Source organism: Numida meleagris, chromosome 2, assembly GCF_002078875.1.
Source record: "Numida meleagris isolate 19003 breed g44 Domestic line chromosome 2, NumMel1.0, whole genome shotgun sequence".
Lineage (NCBI taxonomy): Eukaryota > Metazoa > Chordata > Aves > Galliformes > Numididae > Numida > Numida meleagris.
This window is the reverse complement of record NC_034410.1, coordinates 15,802,716-15,821,537: the sequence shown is the minus strand read 5'-3', so window position 1 is coordinate 15,821,537 and position 18,822 is coordinate 15,802,716. Positions and strand designations below refer to the sequence as shown.

At 38.0% G+C, this 18,822-nt stretch overlaps 1 protein-coding gene across 2 annotated transcripts in view; it reads left to right on the top strand.

Annotated features, from left to right (window-relative positions):
* MYO3A (myosin IIIA) overlaps positions 1–18,822 on the top strand; it is a 110,385-nt gene that overhangs the window by 55,236 nt on the left and 36,327 nt on the right. For both annotated transcript variants that reach the window (XM_021387868.1, XM_021387869.1), the window contains exons 10-19: positions 4,951–5,050; positions 6,063–6,179; positions 7,309–7,413; positions 7,498–7,581; positions 8,862–9,064; positions 10,378–10,476; positions 10,572–10,686; positions 14,155–14,281; positions 15,503–15,713; positions 18,079–18,226. In XM_021387868.1, the coding sequence (XP_021243543.1) occupies positions 4,951–5,050; positions 6,063–6,179; positions 7,309–7,413; positions 7,498–7,581; positions 8,862–9,064; positions 10,378–10,476; positions 10,572–10,686; positions 14,155–14,281; positions 15,503–15,713; positions 18,079–18,226 (1,309 nt within the window). The remainder of the gene's footprint in view (positions 1–4,950; positions 5,051–6,062; positions 6,180–7,308; positions 7,414–7,497; positions 7,582–8,861; positions 9,065–10,377; positions 10,477–10,571; positions 10,687–14,154; positions 14,282–15,502; positions 15,714–18,078; positions 18,227–18,822) is intronic.

Sequence of the window (18,822 nt, the reverse complement as noted above, 5' to 3'; positions counted from 1 at the left end):
TCTCTCTCTCTCTCTCTCTCTCCCCGTCTCTCTCTCTCTCTCTCCCCCCCTGACTCATCCTGCCAGTTGAAGCAGCTGTTAACAACCCTGCAAGCTAAACTCTGAGGGCAGCCTGTGGTGAGGAGCAGATCACCACTCCAGCTTGAGGAAGGCACTAAGAGGAGCAGAGTAACACAGCCCACACAGAGTCTGGTACTGGTTGGGTCAAGGTGTCCAAATGAAATCTGTGGCAGAGTAGGGATTAAATCTGAGGCTTTTGAGTTGTGGACTAATTCTGGACCACTTCAAGCCACTTCTTTCACTCCTGTAGTTTGGTACAGGCTTTGTTGTACCAGAAGGGTCTGTGTATTCCTGCACTATTCCTGAGGGTGCACTATATAGGGTAGTTATGCTGCAAACTCCGCTCAGGCAATAAAGAGTTTCTGGCTACACAGGCCTGCTCGGTATGCTTCTGGGTAGTACCCATCTCCACAGCAGAATAGAAATGCAGTTCCGGTCTCCTTCCATACAATATGATGGACAGCCATAATTCTTAAATGAAGAATAGTTTAACTGCTGATGCAAAGCAAGAGAAATTTGTTCCTCCTGCATTCGTGACTCCTGGGGAGAAATGCTCTTTGACAATTTCATCAGTCTGCTTGCTTAACAACTCATTCTTCCTGAAGGTAGGATACCTCACCCACCAGGCATTGTTCACTTTTGGAGCTTTCCCTTTGTCTTCTCATTGTGGTTCTGCATATAGAGCATGGGCTAGACTCATCAGGGCAATAAGGAACCAATCCAAAACAGTAATTTTAGAGATATCCTATTTGCTCAGCTAAGAACTCATATTTTCCCTGAATAAGGGATACAGCCTTTTCTTGAGCCTCTTACGAAGAGGCAGTAATCTACATATTTGCAGAGTATGGTAAACCAGCACAAACTTTGGCAAACCTTGTACAGAGCAACACATGACCCAACTTCTGGAGGTGGGCCACCTCTGAATGAAAAGCACCGGGCAGTACCGTGCTCTCAGCAAGATTGCGTAAGCTTGAGCACAGCTCCCTGAGTGGAGTTGGTGCTGTGCAATCACTTAGACACAGACAGAGCACGGGTTTGTCTGCAAAACACTGTGCACATACAGCCAGAATCTATCAGTACATCCTTCTAAATTCAGGTACAAATTTGGCTTAGACATAAGGCTATAGTTTTATTTAAGTGTATGTCTGTTGCAAACAAATTCAAAAATTTTTTTTGCTCAGTGCAACCTCTAGAAAAACAGAATCGCCATCAATGACAGATCCTGTACAGATTTCTCTGTGTTGCTTCTTTTCTGTTTGTCACTTTTAGTGATATTTGTAACAGCTGGGACATGTACAGCTGTTTCTACCTTCATGTTACAGACGGCTGTAGAGGATTCAGCAGAGAGTTCAACAGGGCATCATGAGTCACACTTCCCTTTTCAGAGTATTTTTGGAACTATCAGAAATCTTTTAAATACATTCTGACAACGTGAAGAAGAAAAAGCTGCAGTTCCCTCACTTTGATTTAACTGAATCTTGAAAGACAAGGATGGGTGAAGGTGAAGAAGACGCAGAAACAATGCTGCCTTGACTCATTTTCTTGTCCATAGTAGGTTGATGTTTCTGCCCTTTAGCTGCTTCAATTGCTTGCTGAGTATGTCTGTGAGATCTAATGTCTCCAACAAATGATTTCTGATCAGAAGAGAGAAAATTGGTTATTTTGGTTCACAATGTCTATGTGCATGATGGTAATGAAACTTCAGCATAGATGTCAACAGCACTAAAGTGGTTACTGTTCAGCAAGTGAAGCAGTATAACTGCCCTTGAGGGGTCTGTGCCCTTTGACAGCAAAGCAGAAAAATATTGCATTCTGCAAATCTTCTGCTCTCCTGTGCTCCGGGAGTGGAGAATATAATCTGTTTTAACAAGCACTACTGTTCTCATAATGTCAGCTGAAGAGGATTACAAGAGAATCAATTTTACGTAATTAAACTTCCTTGGCATAAATAAAGGTTGTTTCCTTAAAAGAAGGGAAAAAAAAGAAAAAAAGTCTCTGTAACTAGAGTATTCCCCTCCCTTCTTGCAGGGTTGTTGTTAGCTTCCTGCAGTACATTAAAAATGGTCATTGAAACAAATCTTGGGAAATATCACTCTCACTGACACTCGGTAACATCTCCCTATATTCAGTGTGTAACAATTCCACCAGAAGGCCTAACTTAGCAGATGTCTTGGTTTGGGTCTTTGTTTGTCAGTGAAAAGTAACAGACTAGGAAAGCTTGATACAGTACTGAAGTTCCCATATCTTTCCCTCATGTGTATGCTGATAGGTCTCAGAGTCATACTGATATTAGATGTATCCTTTGGACATAAAATGACCTTCTTGCAGGAGCAAAGGAGAAATCCCTTCAACTGCCCAAAGTTAAATTTTCAACTGCAGCTGTTAAAAGGATGGATGTATAAATAGAAGCACAGGTTATGGAGGGGAGAGGTTTCTGTTGAGGGGGTAGGATTCTGCCTGCACCTCTGGCTTCAAATACAGCAATGTCTTTAGCTGGTAAATGGAAATCAAGCAGTGACAGACCATGCAAGGCTAAAGAGTTAATTTAAGTCTTAATATTACCACAGACTTTTAAATGTAACCTGAGATACATCAACCTAAGAATTGTCTCACAGTGTTCTTGCAAGGATGGAATACTACCAAGATAGTTCTTGCAGCACAAATGTGTTCCAAAGGAAAGGGAAGAAAAGATCCTTTATGGAAGATGTTTAATTGCTTTATATCAGGTCTGTCCCTTTTGGTGCTGCTTGTTTGTGTTCATTGTTTTCTGCTTCAAGATATTTAAATACATGCAGAATTACAGCCCAGTTATGGATTCATTGTTGGAACAAAGACCACAAAGCTTTACTTGCTCCTGCAATGAAGTCTTACGTGCTTGTGCCTTGATATTAAGGCTGCAAAATTAGTCATCTGCAATGAGTAGGAAACTCCTGCCTTTGTGCTGACAGGCAATGGAAAGCCTCTAGTGGTAGCTGGCTCCTGCCTGAGGGAGGGAGAAGCTGCTCCACTGCTGGCACCTGGGTGAGGACAGGCCCTGTGTCACTCTCAGAGAATGATCATTACAGATGAGAGAAATAGAGAGAAGTGCTAGATTAAGTATGCTCGTGCCTGCACTTCCATCACTCAGATTTTGATTGCATTCAGTTTGCAAGGACATCACCTGCCCATTTATTCGTGTCCTTCTTCAGGCCTGGCAAGTGACAAATAAAGCCAAGTGGGTGCCTGCCTGGCTCTGTACATCTGCATCCCCCTCAGCACCCAGCCTGCCTGAACTGAGCCAGTACCCAGGAGGCAGGGGGTGTTCGTGGAGTGGTTACAGGCCATGAACGCTGCAATACATCTTATTGAGTGAGCCCAGAAGATTCTTAGCTTGTCCTATTTGTGTGATGTTTGTTCATTCTAGCTTTCCACACTGGTGTAGCTGCCTTTTTCTCCTCTCCACTCTTCATTGTATATCAAAGGTGGTGTTTGAGTAGAAAACTCCTGTCTGTTTTTACTCATGCTGTATGTCCAAATGTCAAAACTACAGGATTTCCTTGATCTTGAATGGAATCAAGATGAAAAGCAATTCTGGTTCACACAGCCATTTTTCTGCTGTCTGAGTTTACCAAAATGTCTGTTCAGTAGTACCAAGGGGTGTGCAGTCATATCAGGAGATTCAGTTTACTTAGTAGTCTTTTGTGTTTGTGCCATATTGTGCATCTGAGCTTGATTTGATTTGGTTTGTAAAGTCTGCTGTTACTTAACCACTTTCCCTTTCCCTAGTTTTCCCCCATATCCTAAAACAAATGCAATTAATGTAAATTGTAAAGCTTGAGTTTTCCACTGTTTTTACTGTGTTTAGCAATGTATTTTTTTCTTGGATAGAGATGATCTAGGGGAGGAATTTTCTTGCTTATTTCTGTGAGACTGCATAACACTTTTTTGTTTGATTAAGAGATAGATTATCTCATTTTGTCTTAGTTTTAGCTGGGATAGAATTGTTTTCTTCAGACTATGATGCTATGTTTTGGTTCTAGGAGAAAAACGATGTTAACTGATTGATGTTTATAGTTGCTGCTAAGCAGAGTCGTACAAAGCCAAGGCCATTCTCAGTGAAGGGCTAAGGAGCTGAGAGGGAACAGAATTAAGGCAACTGACTTAAACTGGCCAAAGGGGTATTCCATACTATATGACATCATGTAGAAGGAGTTCTGAGGGGGTTGGGAGTTCATCGCTCTCTTCCATTGCTTGGGGGCAAGCTGGGCATCGGTAGGGGTGAGCAATTCCTTGTGCATCACTTGTTTTTTATATATATATATATATAAAAAAGTCATAATTGTTATCCATTTCCTTTTCCCTATCTTAGTAAATAGATTTATCTCAACCCACAAGTTCTACTTTGTTTTTTTTTTTCCTACTCTCTTCCCTGTCCCGCTGGGAAATGAGGGAGTGAGCAAGTGACGATGTGGTGCTGAGCCACCTGCAGGATTAAACCAGAACACATTTTAAAATAAACTTTACTGAAATTTAATCCTAATAAAAATATTTTAACTTCTAAAAAGTGTTTCTAACTTGTACTTTTTTTTTCTTTAGAGTACAAGAGAATTCTTCTGGATTAGGATGTATTTCACATACTCCAGTGGTTCTGTAGCACTTTGCTCAACAGTCTGACCACCTCAACCAGGCTTAGAGCACCATCATTACTAAGCTAGAAGTGTTACCATCCTGAATGCTCTGTCAGTACTAAAGAAAAATATTTCCTGTTCTGTTGTTCAAACATTCATATATTTGAATTAAGAACAATGGAAATGTGCGATATTTTGGCTGAATTGCTGTCAAGATGGTTACAGATGCAAGATGTAGTCTGTGTTTCCTTACATCAAGAAATTTTATGTCTGTCTTTTCTAGATTTGAACGTATTCATACAAAGAAAGGGAACTACAGTAAGTCACTAGTTTCAAACCAAGAAGAGGTAGATGATTTAGCAACCTTGGAGGTACTGGATGAGGTAAGAACTTTCTTTCTCATGTTTTCTTGAAGAGATGTAATCAGATATTAAAACACAGTGTCATGCTGTTGACTTTCAAGTTCGTATATATTAGAACACTTCCATTGTGTAAGTGTACAATAGCATTTCACCACTTTACACCAAACATTTTAGATGAGATTTTTTGTTTCTGGAATGGTTCCAACTGTATGCTAAAACACCTTCTGCAGTTAAAGCCTCCAACTGAGCAGTATAGTAGCACCATTTGTTTAAGTGGATGTATACCACTGGATTTTATTCCAGCTAAATAGCTAATTTGCAATGATATGTTAACTTGAAATTGATCCAAGTCCAAGAACAAGTACATTCTCACCTGCTGCTTGGGCATCTAGAGTTGTCGCAAACTAGCTTACCATACTATTCCTGGGCTGGGTTCTCACTGACTTAATTTGGTGTGGAGATGCGTTGAGATCAATTTATGTCAGCTGAGGCTCTGCCTTCAGCTATTGAAATGAGCATTCTATTGAATCTTCAGCAGAGTTATTGATAGGAGCCCCACTGATTTGTCAGATATCAAAAGTGAGTCTGCTATGGACATGGGAAGCATACATAAAGAAGAGAAATCTGCTGTGTTTATAGCTTAAGGTTCAAAAACAGAAAGAAGAATCAGGCCACCACACATTATCTGCAGGTCATAGAGGCCATCAGTGATTGTAAACAAACTGTCATGCTTCCTCTACCAGGCTGTACATAAACTGGTACAGACTAAAGCACTACTTATTAAGTAATTTTTCTGCAGCCACTTGGAAATTCCTAAGTGTACCTTGTTCACAGGGGGTTTGGACACAAGCAATTAGGAATTCCAAGGTGTCTGAAAGTAATACTTACCTTTGATCAAGATAATATGTATTCCTGGCCATTAAAGCCTTCCTTTTCTCTTCTGTTCATTCGTTGTAACTATATTCATGTTTTGTCTGTTTTCCTTATATTCTTTTTTTCTACCTGTGAGACAATGTTATTTTTTCTCCATCAGAATACAGTAACAGAGCAGTTGCAGAAGAGTTATGCCAAGGATCAGATCTACACATATGTTGGGGACATTCTCATTGCTGTCAACCCATTTCGGAACATAGACATTTATTCTTCACAGGTGTGAAAATCCAGTTTGGTTCTTTTCTGCTAGCACTGATTTCCAATAAAATATGACTGTTCATGTTAAGAATAAAGTAAGACTGCTGTTGAGATTTATTTCAATTCACTCTGAAAAAAAAATTACCAATACAATAGTCCTTTTAATTTCACATTGATACACGTCCCTATTGTGTTAAATTTCAACATAAAAATGAGAAACTGAAAAAAAAAAACCTCTCAGGTATCTTTATGTCTACAGTGTAGATCACGTTGGATATCATGTCTGAAGTACAGATGGCTATATCTGAGCAAGTCGCCTATTTTACTCAATGGATAGAAAAAGGATTTTTGAGATCACTGTTCTTTTAGTGACTTTCAGCATTCATTCTAGGTTGAGATAAATTGCACTAAAATTCATGAGATTTGTTGACTAGACCACCACTACTGTGGGCAGTTAGTTCAGAAGTAGTATTTGTACTGATACATGCACTAATTTGACTGAATCTTATTCCTTTTGGTAGGAGGGAGCATTCCTCCTCCTCCACTACCTGTGCAGAACTTCTGTACCAGGGCAAATGGTTGGAGGTGGGAACTGGGGACATTTCATCCCAAGAGAGCTGGGGAAACAGTAGCTATTTAATTAATCCGGCAGTTCACAAAGCAATTAAGTAAAATTTTAACTTTTGTGAATTTGCCTCTCCACTGTACAAAGGGAACAGATAGTAAATTCTGGGTCACACATAATTTGCCATTATTAATTATCAGTTACTGTAGGTACAGAAAAGATCTTGTCTTAAGTTTAGACATCAATATCATGCAGAAAAAGCAAGAGGATGTAAAGTATGATTTCATTCTAAATTAAATAAATAGAATGCTTTGTATTTGGAAACATATTTATTCTAATAATTCAAGTTTCGTGGCATAAAACTGACAACATGCAAAATTGTGCTCTATCTTTTTTTAGCAGTTCTTATAGTACTAAATGCAGATTTACAGTATAGTGAGTGCAGTAACTGCTCACTCAGAAGCAGCAATACTGCTCAGAAGGATGATGTACACTTATTTGAGAATAAAATTAAACTCTGATAAGTGAAAAAAAAAGTCATTGAGGGGGCATAGATAATGTTTTCTTTTTTTTTTACGCTTAGCATTCCAGACTGTATATTGGAGCCAAACGGACTGCCAACCCTCCTCATATTTTTGCTGTTGCTGACATCGGTTATCAGTCCATGGTGACATACAACTCTGATCAGGTAAAGATGAGGTGACCTACTTATATCTTTTGCTAGGCTGAGAGATATGTAATAAGCTCAGACTTACGATCTTTTTCTCTGCAGTGCATTGTTATTTCTGGGGAAAGTGGAGCTGGCAAGACACAAAGTGCTCATCTTCTAGTTCAGCAGCTCACTGTCCTGGGCAAGGTATGTTTCAATGGGGGAATTCATCTGTAAGGCTTTGATATCTGTGATCTAATTGAATGACTGAGCCTGGGGGCAGGGCACTGCTAGAGGACCAAGACAGTAATACATTTTCCAAAGAACTCCTATGAGGTCCAGTTGGAACCTGGTCCTTATCTATCTAGCCCTCCTTCCTCCTGAACTGGATCACTTGGAAATATTTTGGCAGTTCTACAAGGAAGTATCCCCTCCAGTGAGAGCTCATCCTAGTTCAACTGAATGTCTTCATATCACCCACACTGTTAAATAAAATTATCTTAGAGCTTTTTACCTCCAACCAGAACCAGTTTGCTGTCAGCTGGATGTGTTCATTCTGGGAAGTGACCATCATAGTTAGCAGAATAGGAAGTCCTTTTTGCATTTCTCAAGTGAGATGCAAGCTAACTGATCTACGGGTGTGGTGCAGTGCAACTATAATCAGATGGTAACATGGACTGTAAAATCAGGTAAGCCATGTCAAGTGATGGATCACAGAAACTGATTAGCCCTGGTGTTGTTACAATCATATGTATGATTGTATTTCTACTTCCAGCCAGCCATTCATTCTGCAGAATACTATATTGTGACATGCTTCATGGTATATGCATGCCTTTCTTTCCATATGATTTAAGTAGGAATGACCACTCTGATTATGAGTCTACTTATTCAGATGTATAGTGGACAGCCAAGTATGTGTCAGCTTGTGAAAGACCATTGTATCAAAGGCTAGGTGGATATGAGCAATGGTGAAAATGAGGAGGACATGGTCCAACACCCATATGGATATAATCTGTAACTGCTAGCCTGTGCCACAACACCTTTGCTCCTGTTGTCACGCACACTAATGAGTCAAGATGTGAGATGTGCCTTACCTTGTTACAGATACAGTTTGACCTGTTCATTGACTGTAACAAAGCAGCAAGATTAGATGAGTGGCTGAATAAATAATATATAGCACACCCATTTGTTCATTTCTGCACAGAAGCTTATGCCCAACTCAAAGTATTGAAGTAGCCCCTTTGAGATAATGTGCATGAAACAAAGCCTGTATGTAAGGGTTGTATTGCACTGGGTTCACTCACTGATACAGGGAAAAATAAGGAAGAGCTTCCTTCAGTCCTTCCTTTATTAGGGCCAAGTGCAACATTTTGAAGTACATGGAAGTCACACTACGTGGTGCAAAATGGAACAGGAAAGAAGCATTTAAGAGGGAATGTATTTGAATAATTACTGCTAATTTTAAGCACTATCTTTTTAATATCTAGGCTAATAACAGGACTCTACAGGAGAAAATCCTCCAAGTGAATAACCTTGTAGAAGCATTTGGAAATGCAGGCACTATCATCAATGATAACTCCAGCAGATTTGGAAAATATTTGGAAATGAAATTTACTTGTGGTGGCACTGTAGTAGGAGCTCAGATTTCAGAGTACCTCCTTGAAAAATCCAGAGTTGTCCACCAGGCAGTGTAAGTATAAAGATCATTTTTGACCTTATTTGAGGTTTACAGAGGAGGCTTAAAAAACAGGAAATTATCTTAGGACAAGACACAAGGAAGAGTAAGGTACTGTGAGGGTTTTTTGTTCTGTTGTGGTGTGGGTTTTTACATAAATGATATGTGAACAGCTTATAGTTCTGTCAGCTAATTGAAAACTACTCCCATTTTTCTTTTCATTGCGTCTAAGGTTGCTTTAACAAATCCCATGAAGGTTCATATGTGATATATAAAAAGTATATTAGAATGTCTAAAGAATTAAAAGCTTTCTAATAGTATTGTTATAAATTTATTTGTGGAAATTTTTGAGAAATTTTACTTTAAAGCAAACTTTTAGTATTTTGCTAAGTATATGGCTTTGATTTAATTCCTCTATGTTTCCTCTGTTATTGTGGATTTGTTTGCAAAATGTTCATTTTCTACTTTGAAGAATCTGGTAGGATCTGGAGAGATCCTGGAGAGATTATGGACCAAGTGCAATAAAGAGCCATTTCTGTTGTGTGTATATCTCATAATATAAGAGAAAAAATAAATGGTATTTCTAATGTATTGAAATTATTGAAATGTATTTTCTGTTCTGTATATACAGTAAAAAAAATATTTTACCAACTCTATTTCTATCTTAATAACAATAGAAAAGACAGAGCTTGAGACAAGGAATCTTGTCCCTCTTTTCAATTTTTCTGTTTATTGATCTTGTCTCATTTTTATTCTTTTTGTAGCTCTGTATGACCTTGTTACCTGTTGTATATTTGTGACGTGAAGGATTTCTGAATCTCACTGGCAATTTTTTTATAAACAATTTAAAGTTAGACCCAATTTTATAAAATGCTTTTTTCTTTCCCAAGTTGAACATAAGCATGGAAAGTGCTTTTTTCGGGATAAAATTAGCTTTTTCCCTAAAATATCACCTTTTTCATAACTTAATGTGTTTTCTTCCCTGTCACTGTCAGTTGGTATTTACATTTTGCCACATGCTGAGACAGGAAGTCAGCAAACCATTTAGGTGCCTCAAGTGTTCTTTGGGTAGGTGTTTAGAGATCTGAATTCACAGGAAAATGCTGCTGAACTGGTTAGCCTGAGAGCCACTGTAGGAGATTAATGCTTGAAGCATAACTTCCAAGGGCTCCTGAAGCTGTTGGTATTGAGCAGTGTTCTCTTTGCTGTCTGTCAATTTGCATGAGCCTTCTCTGTTATCTTAATAGCATTTAATTATAGTGTGTATGCAATCAGTAAATGTAACACAGTTACATTTCTAAACAAGTCTCTTTCTTCTGTTGTTTCAGAGGAGAGAAAAATTTCCATATTTTTTATTATATTTATGCTGGTCTTGCAGAAAAGAAAAAACTGGCACATTACAAATTACCAGAATATAGACCTCCCAGGTAATAGTTTATTTTTGCAAAAATTGATTCCTTAGAAATGTGATGGTGTTGAATTCCTAGCCTCATTTAAATTCTAACTCTGTCAACTCTTCCAGATATCTGCAAAATGATCATTTCAGAATAGTGCAAGACTTTATGAACAATAGCTTTTATAAGTCTCAGTTTGAATTAATTGAACAGTGCTTCAAAGTCATAGGTTTTACACTGGAGGTGAGTGCTGATGACCCTTTTTAATGAATTTTAATGTCTACCTTGATAAGGGAAAATGTGAATAAAGAATTGAAATAATCACCCTTGTTATTTTCTTCCTTCAGCAGTAGTGTGTTTATGTTTTATGGTATTACGTGGTCAACTTACTGTTATATTGCTACATTTAAATTTTTAAGGTTTTAAGGCATAGATAAGCTAATAAAATGATGTTAGTCAACAAGACTTTGATGTCCGTGAACATAGCACAGCTGAGTAATTGGGGAAAAAAGGCTTTTGCAAATTAAATGCATAGAAAATGTTGTAACTGTTTATTAGTCTATAATTTTAGGGCTGTGAATATGAGTTTCATCTCTGTTTTAAGATGATGTCCATGGTGAGAGTTCTAAAAATTCATTGAGTTTATCTGGGTTTTGATGAACTCAATAAATTATCACAACTCCAGGGACAAAGTTGAGTGAAGTCTTTACATTCCTTTAGAGTGAATCTGATCACTGAACATTAACTGAACCCATTCTTCCTTTATCTTCTCATACTATTGCTCTACTGGCCATTAAATCCTTCTCACCAGGCTGTTTTTCATGTAATTGCAGGGAAAACCAGGCCTCTGTACTTATAAAATAGGACGCAAGGGAAGTAAACCCCATCCTGCACCCTTGTTTTCTCATTTGAGAAGCTGTGCATCATGGTTATAGTTTACCACTGACTTTATCAATCACAAGTGACAGTAGGAATACGACCCATACAGTGTCTGTGATATGTAGAACTAGTGCTGCAGAATGGATGCATGTTTTAGTCTCTCTATCAAAATCATATGTTGTAAGAAGTTCTTCTCAGAAAACTACTCTATTAATTTCAAAATGTCATTTCCCTCAATGTATTTGAATAGGTAGCAGAACATCCATTCTGTTCCTCCTTTTACATTAAGCTGCACTAACAGCAGAGTTCACAGTCTTTTTCTCCTCTGTGTGCTTATTCACAACTGCACGTAATAATATCACACATCCTTTCACACCTGTACTTTCAGCACTCCAGAAGCAGCCTAGGAGGATATGCACAGTTCAGCACTGACAGCAGTTTTATCTCACCAAAAACCTTGATAAGCCCTAATTAACACCGTGTAAAGCAGGAAATCTGTTCTTGTTCCACACTCTTTTGTTCACTGTGTTAGATGGAAACAATAGTCCTGATCATCCCAGAGAGGAGACTGTCCTTACATATTGAAGATTCATTTACAGTAATGTCACTGGCTGCATTACGCAGGTCTATTGTGCATCTTCATTCAGTTTCCTCAGGAAACCACTATGAGCTTAATCTGTGAATAATTATCTACATGTAGGCTTGCCACACTTTCAGAAATAGATGAGGCAACATAAACAATCTGTGGCTACATCTAAGCCCTATCCATGATAACCTGTCTTACGTTCTCCATTGGTTGAATTAGCCTGTCTGAGGTTGTGTTTGCAAGAGTGAAGGAACAGAGGAGTCTTTCTCAGTTGAGGTTTTGATACAGGATACGAGGAAACTGCAAGGAACTCACCCTTATAGGTCTCTCGAGAACTACCAAGGGGACATTGCTTTCTCTATTTCTGCATCAGATGGCAGAGCAAGATGCCAGTAGGGAAGGTATGTTTGACTTGCTTCCAAACGGTGGCAGAGGTGTGAATGAGTACTTGGTCTGTTTGCATGCTGCTTTCCTACACGTCTGAGTGAACATAGGCTGTCTGTACCACTCTCTTCGAGGAGCAATGGCTATTGCCAGAAATCAGAGCGTGCATGTACAGAGATGATTTCTTTTCAATTAGGAAAAAAATACCATAGGACAATGAGTTCCTTTTCAAAGTTCATTTATTTGTAACCAGCCTTAAGCTTTGGCATTCACCCCAGTGTGCTGAGAAGGGGCTAGATATGCATGTTCTGTGTTTTATTAGCAGAAAACCTTGGATAAAATATCTTCTTCAGTTAAAACTGAGACCTAAGTAAAGCTTTATTTCTTTAAAATTTGTTTTTAAGTGCCTCACAGCCTTTAATGGTAACTGTCGGTATCCTAGCCTTAAAATCACACTGTTTTATCTCAAGTTCCAAGGCAAAGTTTATAGAAAGAGCTGACTGAGGTGAGCTGTAATCGTGCTGTATAAAACAGATCAAGCCAGATTTAGAACACACTGGGAAAGGGAACAGAAATGTCAGCAGCAATACATGTCATACAGCATAATAGCAGAAGTTAAGATAGCCTTTTTTTTGTGTTTAATATGTCCCAAACCTTAAAATGAAAATGATTGCTTAAAGCCTACATCAGCTGTGAGCCAATTATCCTGAGCATAATTTTCTAGTGAGCTCATATAGTTTGTCTTGCTGTCACTGGAATAATTAATTTATTAACTGCTAGATTAACTTCTCTGAAAGTGCTGAAAACAAGACCAAGTCTTTTAGAGCAATTAAGGATTTTATCGGAGTAAATGATGCCTGATGTGGTACCAGCAAACTATTGAATATCAGGAATAAAATGCTGTGGAATTACGAACATCATCATTATAAAATACTAATCAAAGTTATAAAACTGCTTTTTGTAAAACAACCATAAAACTTACAAAACTGCTCTTTACAAAATACACTGTTACTGTGTGCCTCAGAATATATAGTATTGCAGATTCCTAGCTTAAAACCAAGTCTGTTTTTTACGGGAACACTTCAACATTTCTGAGTAGAAAATACAGATCATCGAGTATACTGAAAAATATTCACAGTTCATGTGAAGATTCACAGCTGAAAATTGGCAGTTCAAAATCTATGTACAAAGAGCACATTGTTTCATTAATTACAAATATGATTTTGTCCTATGTAATTACTTAAAATCATTTACTGTAGATATCACTTTACTGTCCAGACTAATATTAGCCCTATTTCAAGGCAGAATCCCTATTCGGAACCTACTAAAACATTTGAAATCTATACATGTTTAAATATATTTGAATACAGTCCGCACCAAAGTACTGTGGTGAGTATTCAGTACCTTAGTGACATTTTGAAGAGTGAAGTTCTCTGCTAAATCAGAGATGTGAGTTCTCATTCTTCTCCCAGTGAAGCTCTTTTCCCGATGACATTGATGGGGTGGTTCCAGACCTATTATTATTTGGAGTATTTTGTTTCTGTGATCCAAGAAACTTAAATGCAGATTTTTTTATATTTTTGCTGATCTAGGTACTACGTTTTTAGACAAGATTGATTCTGCAGACATGGTGAAGGGTGGATATAATAACCCTCTGCATTCCCTCTGTTTGTACAAAACGGGGAATAATTGCTGAGGAAAGAATTCCTAAAAGAAGTGATCCTGTGGCAGACAATGAGAGAAAGTGTTCCAGGCTTAGGAAAGAATCCATGAGAGAAGAACATTGTGCCCATCACATGCACCAAAGTGACAAGCCTGTCAACCTACTAAGTGTACATCTTTTTTTTTTATATACTGTCCAGGAACTTGGAAGTGTGTACAGTGTTCTGGCTGCCATTTTAAATGTGGGTAACATTGAATTTTCTGCAGTGGTATCTGAACACATGATTGACAAGAGCAACATTTCCAATCCAGTAGCCCTTGAGAACTGTGAGTTTTTTCATGCTTTAAAATTTGTTTTCCTTTAGCATGTTAGTAGCAAATGTCTTATATTGCAAAAAGTTATCAATGAAGGCTGTATTCACATGGAATTTTTGCAAGAAGAATTAAATGTTGGAATTAGATTAATTCCAGGCTCACCTGAATTCAAATGTAAAAAGAAAAAAAATTCCATTTTATGTACCTTATTTGACTAACTAGTTTGCTGGCATTTTGGAAACATGGCTAATACTGCAGCTGGTTGAAAACAAAATCATTGGAATTTTTCCCAGGTTATTTGAACATTTGATGGAGAACCTCATTAACATTTTGAACATTTTTTTCTGTTTATTTCATAGATCCTCGTTACTTGTTCCCTGCATGTGCACGTTGAACTGTAGCTAACTAATAATTTGAAGGGTTCCCTTACCGTTCAGGTTGCCAGGAGGTGGAGGAGGGGAGAAGCAAAGATTCTCAAGAAAGTAACTGCTCTTTCTCAGTAGTTACACCTGAGGAGTCTATGAACTCTTCATGCTATCTTCTTACACATTTTCCTATCATAGAAAAATATCATGTAGCTGGGAAAGAAGCAAAAGGGGACAGCTGCAGATAACAGGGATGGAATATAAGAGAGGGATATTCACACCTCACAACTCTCATGCTCCCAACAGTCATCTAGATTCCCTAGCATTTCTCCATAGACAATTTGGAGAAGCAGTCTCCTTGATGGAACAACTTAGAGCACATAAATGCCTCTGCTTTGAATCACTTACTGATTACTGTAAAAGAAGAGAGATTTAGATTAGATGTTAAGGGATATTTTTCGCTGACAGGGTGGTGAAGTGCTGGAACAGGCAGCCCAGAGAAGTTGTAGATGCCCCATCCCTGGACGTGTTCAAGGCCAGGCTGGATGGGGCCTTGGGCAGCCTGGTCTAGTGCCTGAGTTAGTGGTTGACAACCCTGCCCAGGGCAGGGGGGTTCAAACTAGATGGTCTTTCAGGTCCCTTCCAACCCAAGCCATTCTATGATTCTGTAATACAGTGGAAAGTAGAAAAGCTGGTGACTGAAATAGATGCTGACCATTGGTTTGTATGAAGGCCCTCACTTGCAAGGTTTAGTTTAAGACATGGATTGGGCCACTGTTTTGTAGTACATTATATTTGCAGCCTTGATTGCAAAAGTGTGTGTTTTTTCTTCAGAAGTCTGCCTCTGAGCTGTGACCTTACCTTCCAGGTGCATCCTTGCTGTGTATTCAGGCAGACGAGCTGCAAGAGGCCCTCACCTCTCACTGCGTAGTGACTCGAGGAGAAACAATTATTCGTCCCAACACTGTGGAAAAAGCCACTGATGTCAGAGATGCTATGGCCAAAGCTCTCTATGGACGCCTCTTCAGCTGGATAGTCAATCGCATCAACACTCTTCTCAAACCTGACAAACATTTAAGGTAAAATACACTTTTCCAGAATAAAGAGAGATTTTCTATGGAAGGAGTGCGGTCTACATTGAAATATTTAGTGTTCTCATCTACTTTTCTCTGCTACTTTTTTTTTTTTTTTTTACAACAGCATCATGTTAAAAAATGTTTTTTACCCTATTTGTGTTATGCAGTGACAATACAGTAGATACAGATAGCACAGCATCTGGTGTTTTCCTGTTTAACCTTTACTCATTTAACAATTTGTAGATCATGTGTAACTGTATTGAAATTACTATTTTTTCCTTTATACTGTTTACTACTAGTAATCGGGTCAAATCTTGACATTCATCTGTTGACTAAATAGGTCAAATTCTGCTCTTATTTGCACCCATGTTGTTCCTTATATTGCAGTTATTGCTTCTATATACATACAAATATATATATCAGGGTAGTTTCCAAAGCCATTTACTGAGGTTAATGCCCACCCTGTCCTTACAGGGTGATATTTTAAACAGGTAGATGAGAAAGATGTTGAGAATGAGGTTTTAATACATCTTTCTAATTAATTAAAGAAGAAATAATGTATCTCACATTGTAGATCCTGTAGATCAGGGCTCTCTCTGGCTGGGAATATCAGTGAGAAAGCATGAACTTGAAATAGAATATCAGTAGTAAATAGCTTTGCAAATCTGGATTTTTTCTGGATTTTTTATTTTTGAAACATCAAATGAAAGTCGAGACTGCAATCCTAAAATCTGTCTAAACTTTCAAATATTTGGTTACCACAGAGCAGCAATAAACAGAACTTTAATTAGTAGATAATAGAATAAAATGCATGATAGATGAGGCAAAAGAGTTCTTTTCAAATTGAATACTTACAGTGCTGGTGAGCATGGAGAATGTTTGACCTGAAATTCTCACTATAAACAAATAACAACAACAACAAACAAAAACAAACCAAGCAAACAAGCAAAAAAAGTCTACTCTGTTTTTATGGTAGTAAAATAATTTATTTGCTTTGTTTGTTTGTTGCATTTAGCTCTGGAGAGGAAAAGTAATTTCCAGACGGACAAAATAGTCAACAATATAGGTCAAAATCAGCAAATGTCTTTGGACACAGAATCATAGAAAATCCCACGTTGAAATGGATTCATAAGTATCATTGAGTCCAACTGTTGGCTCCTCACAGAATCTCCGAAACAGAACTTCATAGGTAGTATTTGTCAGAGCAGGACATGTGCCTTTAAATTTTGCTTCTCGCTTCCTCTCCTAAGACCTCTCAGTGCACTCCTAACATCATGAAACAGTAACAAAGATGTCAGCCTGTAGAAAAAAACAAGTTATGTGGTTCTCTTTGCAGTGGTGCTCAGGGCCAGGCCCATAAGCGCTGTGCACAACCTAGAGCCCAGGAGCTGCCCCTGCCCATCAGGGAGATCCTTGGGGATCTCCAAAGCCTGCATGGTCGGGGGGCTGGACACCCTGCTTGGGGTGGCGCTGCTGGGGCAGGGCTGTGCCAGAGGGACCAATTGCTGAAAACAGAAAGTGAATCTGTTCCATTGTACCCAAACTTGGCCTGCAGCCCATGCCACAGAGGCTTGGCATGAGGTGCTGCAGAGCTAGCAAAGATGAGAGCCAGAGCCAGCACAGCCCACCTGCCCCAGTGCCTGCTGCACCCACACGCACCACGCACACATTTACTACAAAGACACAGCTACCGAAGCACTCTGAGAACAAAACACAGCAAGAACTTCCACTTGGCACTTCAGACTTATTTTGGAAACAACCAAAAAAGAGATAAGGATTGGTCAGAAGAAAAGTTCCTCACGTGGTCCTTCCACAATGAAACGCTTCAATTTATGAGATGGACTTCACAAGGAGGTTCAAGTGCTCAATACTACAAGTAGTTATTTAGATGCATAGAAGGCCTAGCTATTCTTTCTTTAGACTTTCCTGTTAAAATAAGCAGTTTTAAGTGTTATGAATAAGTAATAAGAAAAAATAATGTCTAGTATCTTTAATTCCAAAGTACAATTGGAAAAGGTCTGTTGGTTTACAGGATAAATGAAAAGAACCTCATGTTGTTTCTGTACCATGAGCTTTTTACAATAGATTATTAACTAGCACATTTTAATTTAAAAATAAAATTTGAAGTCTTCTATGCACTTACCGATTGAATTGGTCGTTACATGGTTCAGAGTATCTGGTTTGCAGATACAGACGTCTTTGAATTTATATGCATTTATTGTATTTCAAATAAAAATTGATTTTTTTTAAGAAAACTCTGATTTAGTAAAGACTATTCCATTCATATTTGCTGTACAGATATAGCTTATTATTTGCTTTCATGAAACAACTATGAGGATAGTCAATGTCAAATAATTAATCTTTGCAGTGGAAGTGATGATGGTTTGAACATTGGAATTCTTGATATCTTTGGCTTTGAGAATTTCAAGAAGAATTCTTTTGAACAACTCTGTATCAACATTGCCAATGAACAGATTCAGTTCTACTTCAATCAGCATGTCTTTGCCTGGGAACAGGTATGCCTTGAATTTTGTGATTAAGCTCTAGTATTGCTGAATGTATAAAAGCTTGTCTCAGGAAATGACATTGTTCCTTCTCCATAGGAGATTGTAAATTGCAGATCCTAACGAATGTTTTCTGAGTATGTATTACATGAAGCACTGTCGGATTGCTATTTGCAAGTAAAATGCCTACATAAAATACATTAAACTTGAAGTGTACAGTATCTAAGCAACATAACACAATGATAATCATTCTGGTGCAAATGCAGTGTTGTTTTCCTGACTGATGTAATGTATGGTTCTACAGTAAAAAAATAAATGAGTGGTAAAATAATTATTGAAGTGCAATGTTCATAATAACTTGCTAATAAGCATAATGAACACTGAAATTCCATAAATAAAAAATGGAAATCTTGATATTAATTTGTTCTTGTTCAGGAACTAGCTCACCTAAGATAAATTATGATGGATTTAATCTAAATAATTTTATGTGAAACAGAATAAAAATGGAGTTATAAAAGTTTATGAAATTGAAGAGGACTAAAAAACCTCAGAGAAAGATCACCTCAACTTTATAAACCGTTTCATGAAAGTCATCTTTAAACCATTAT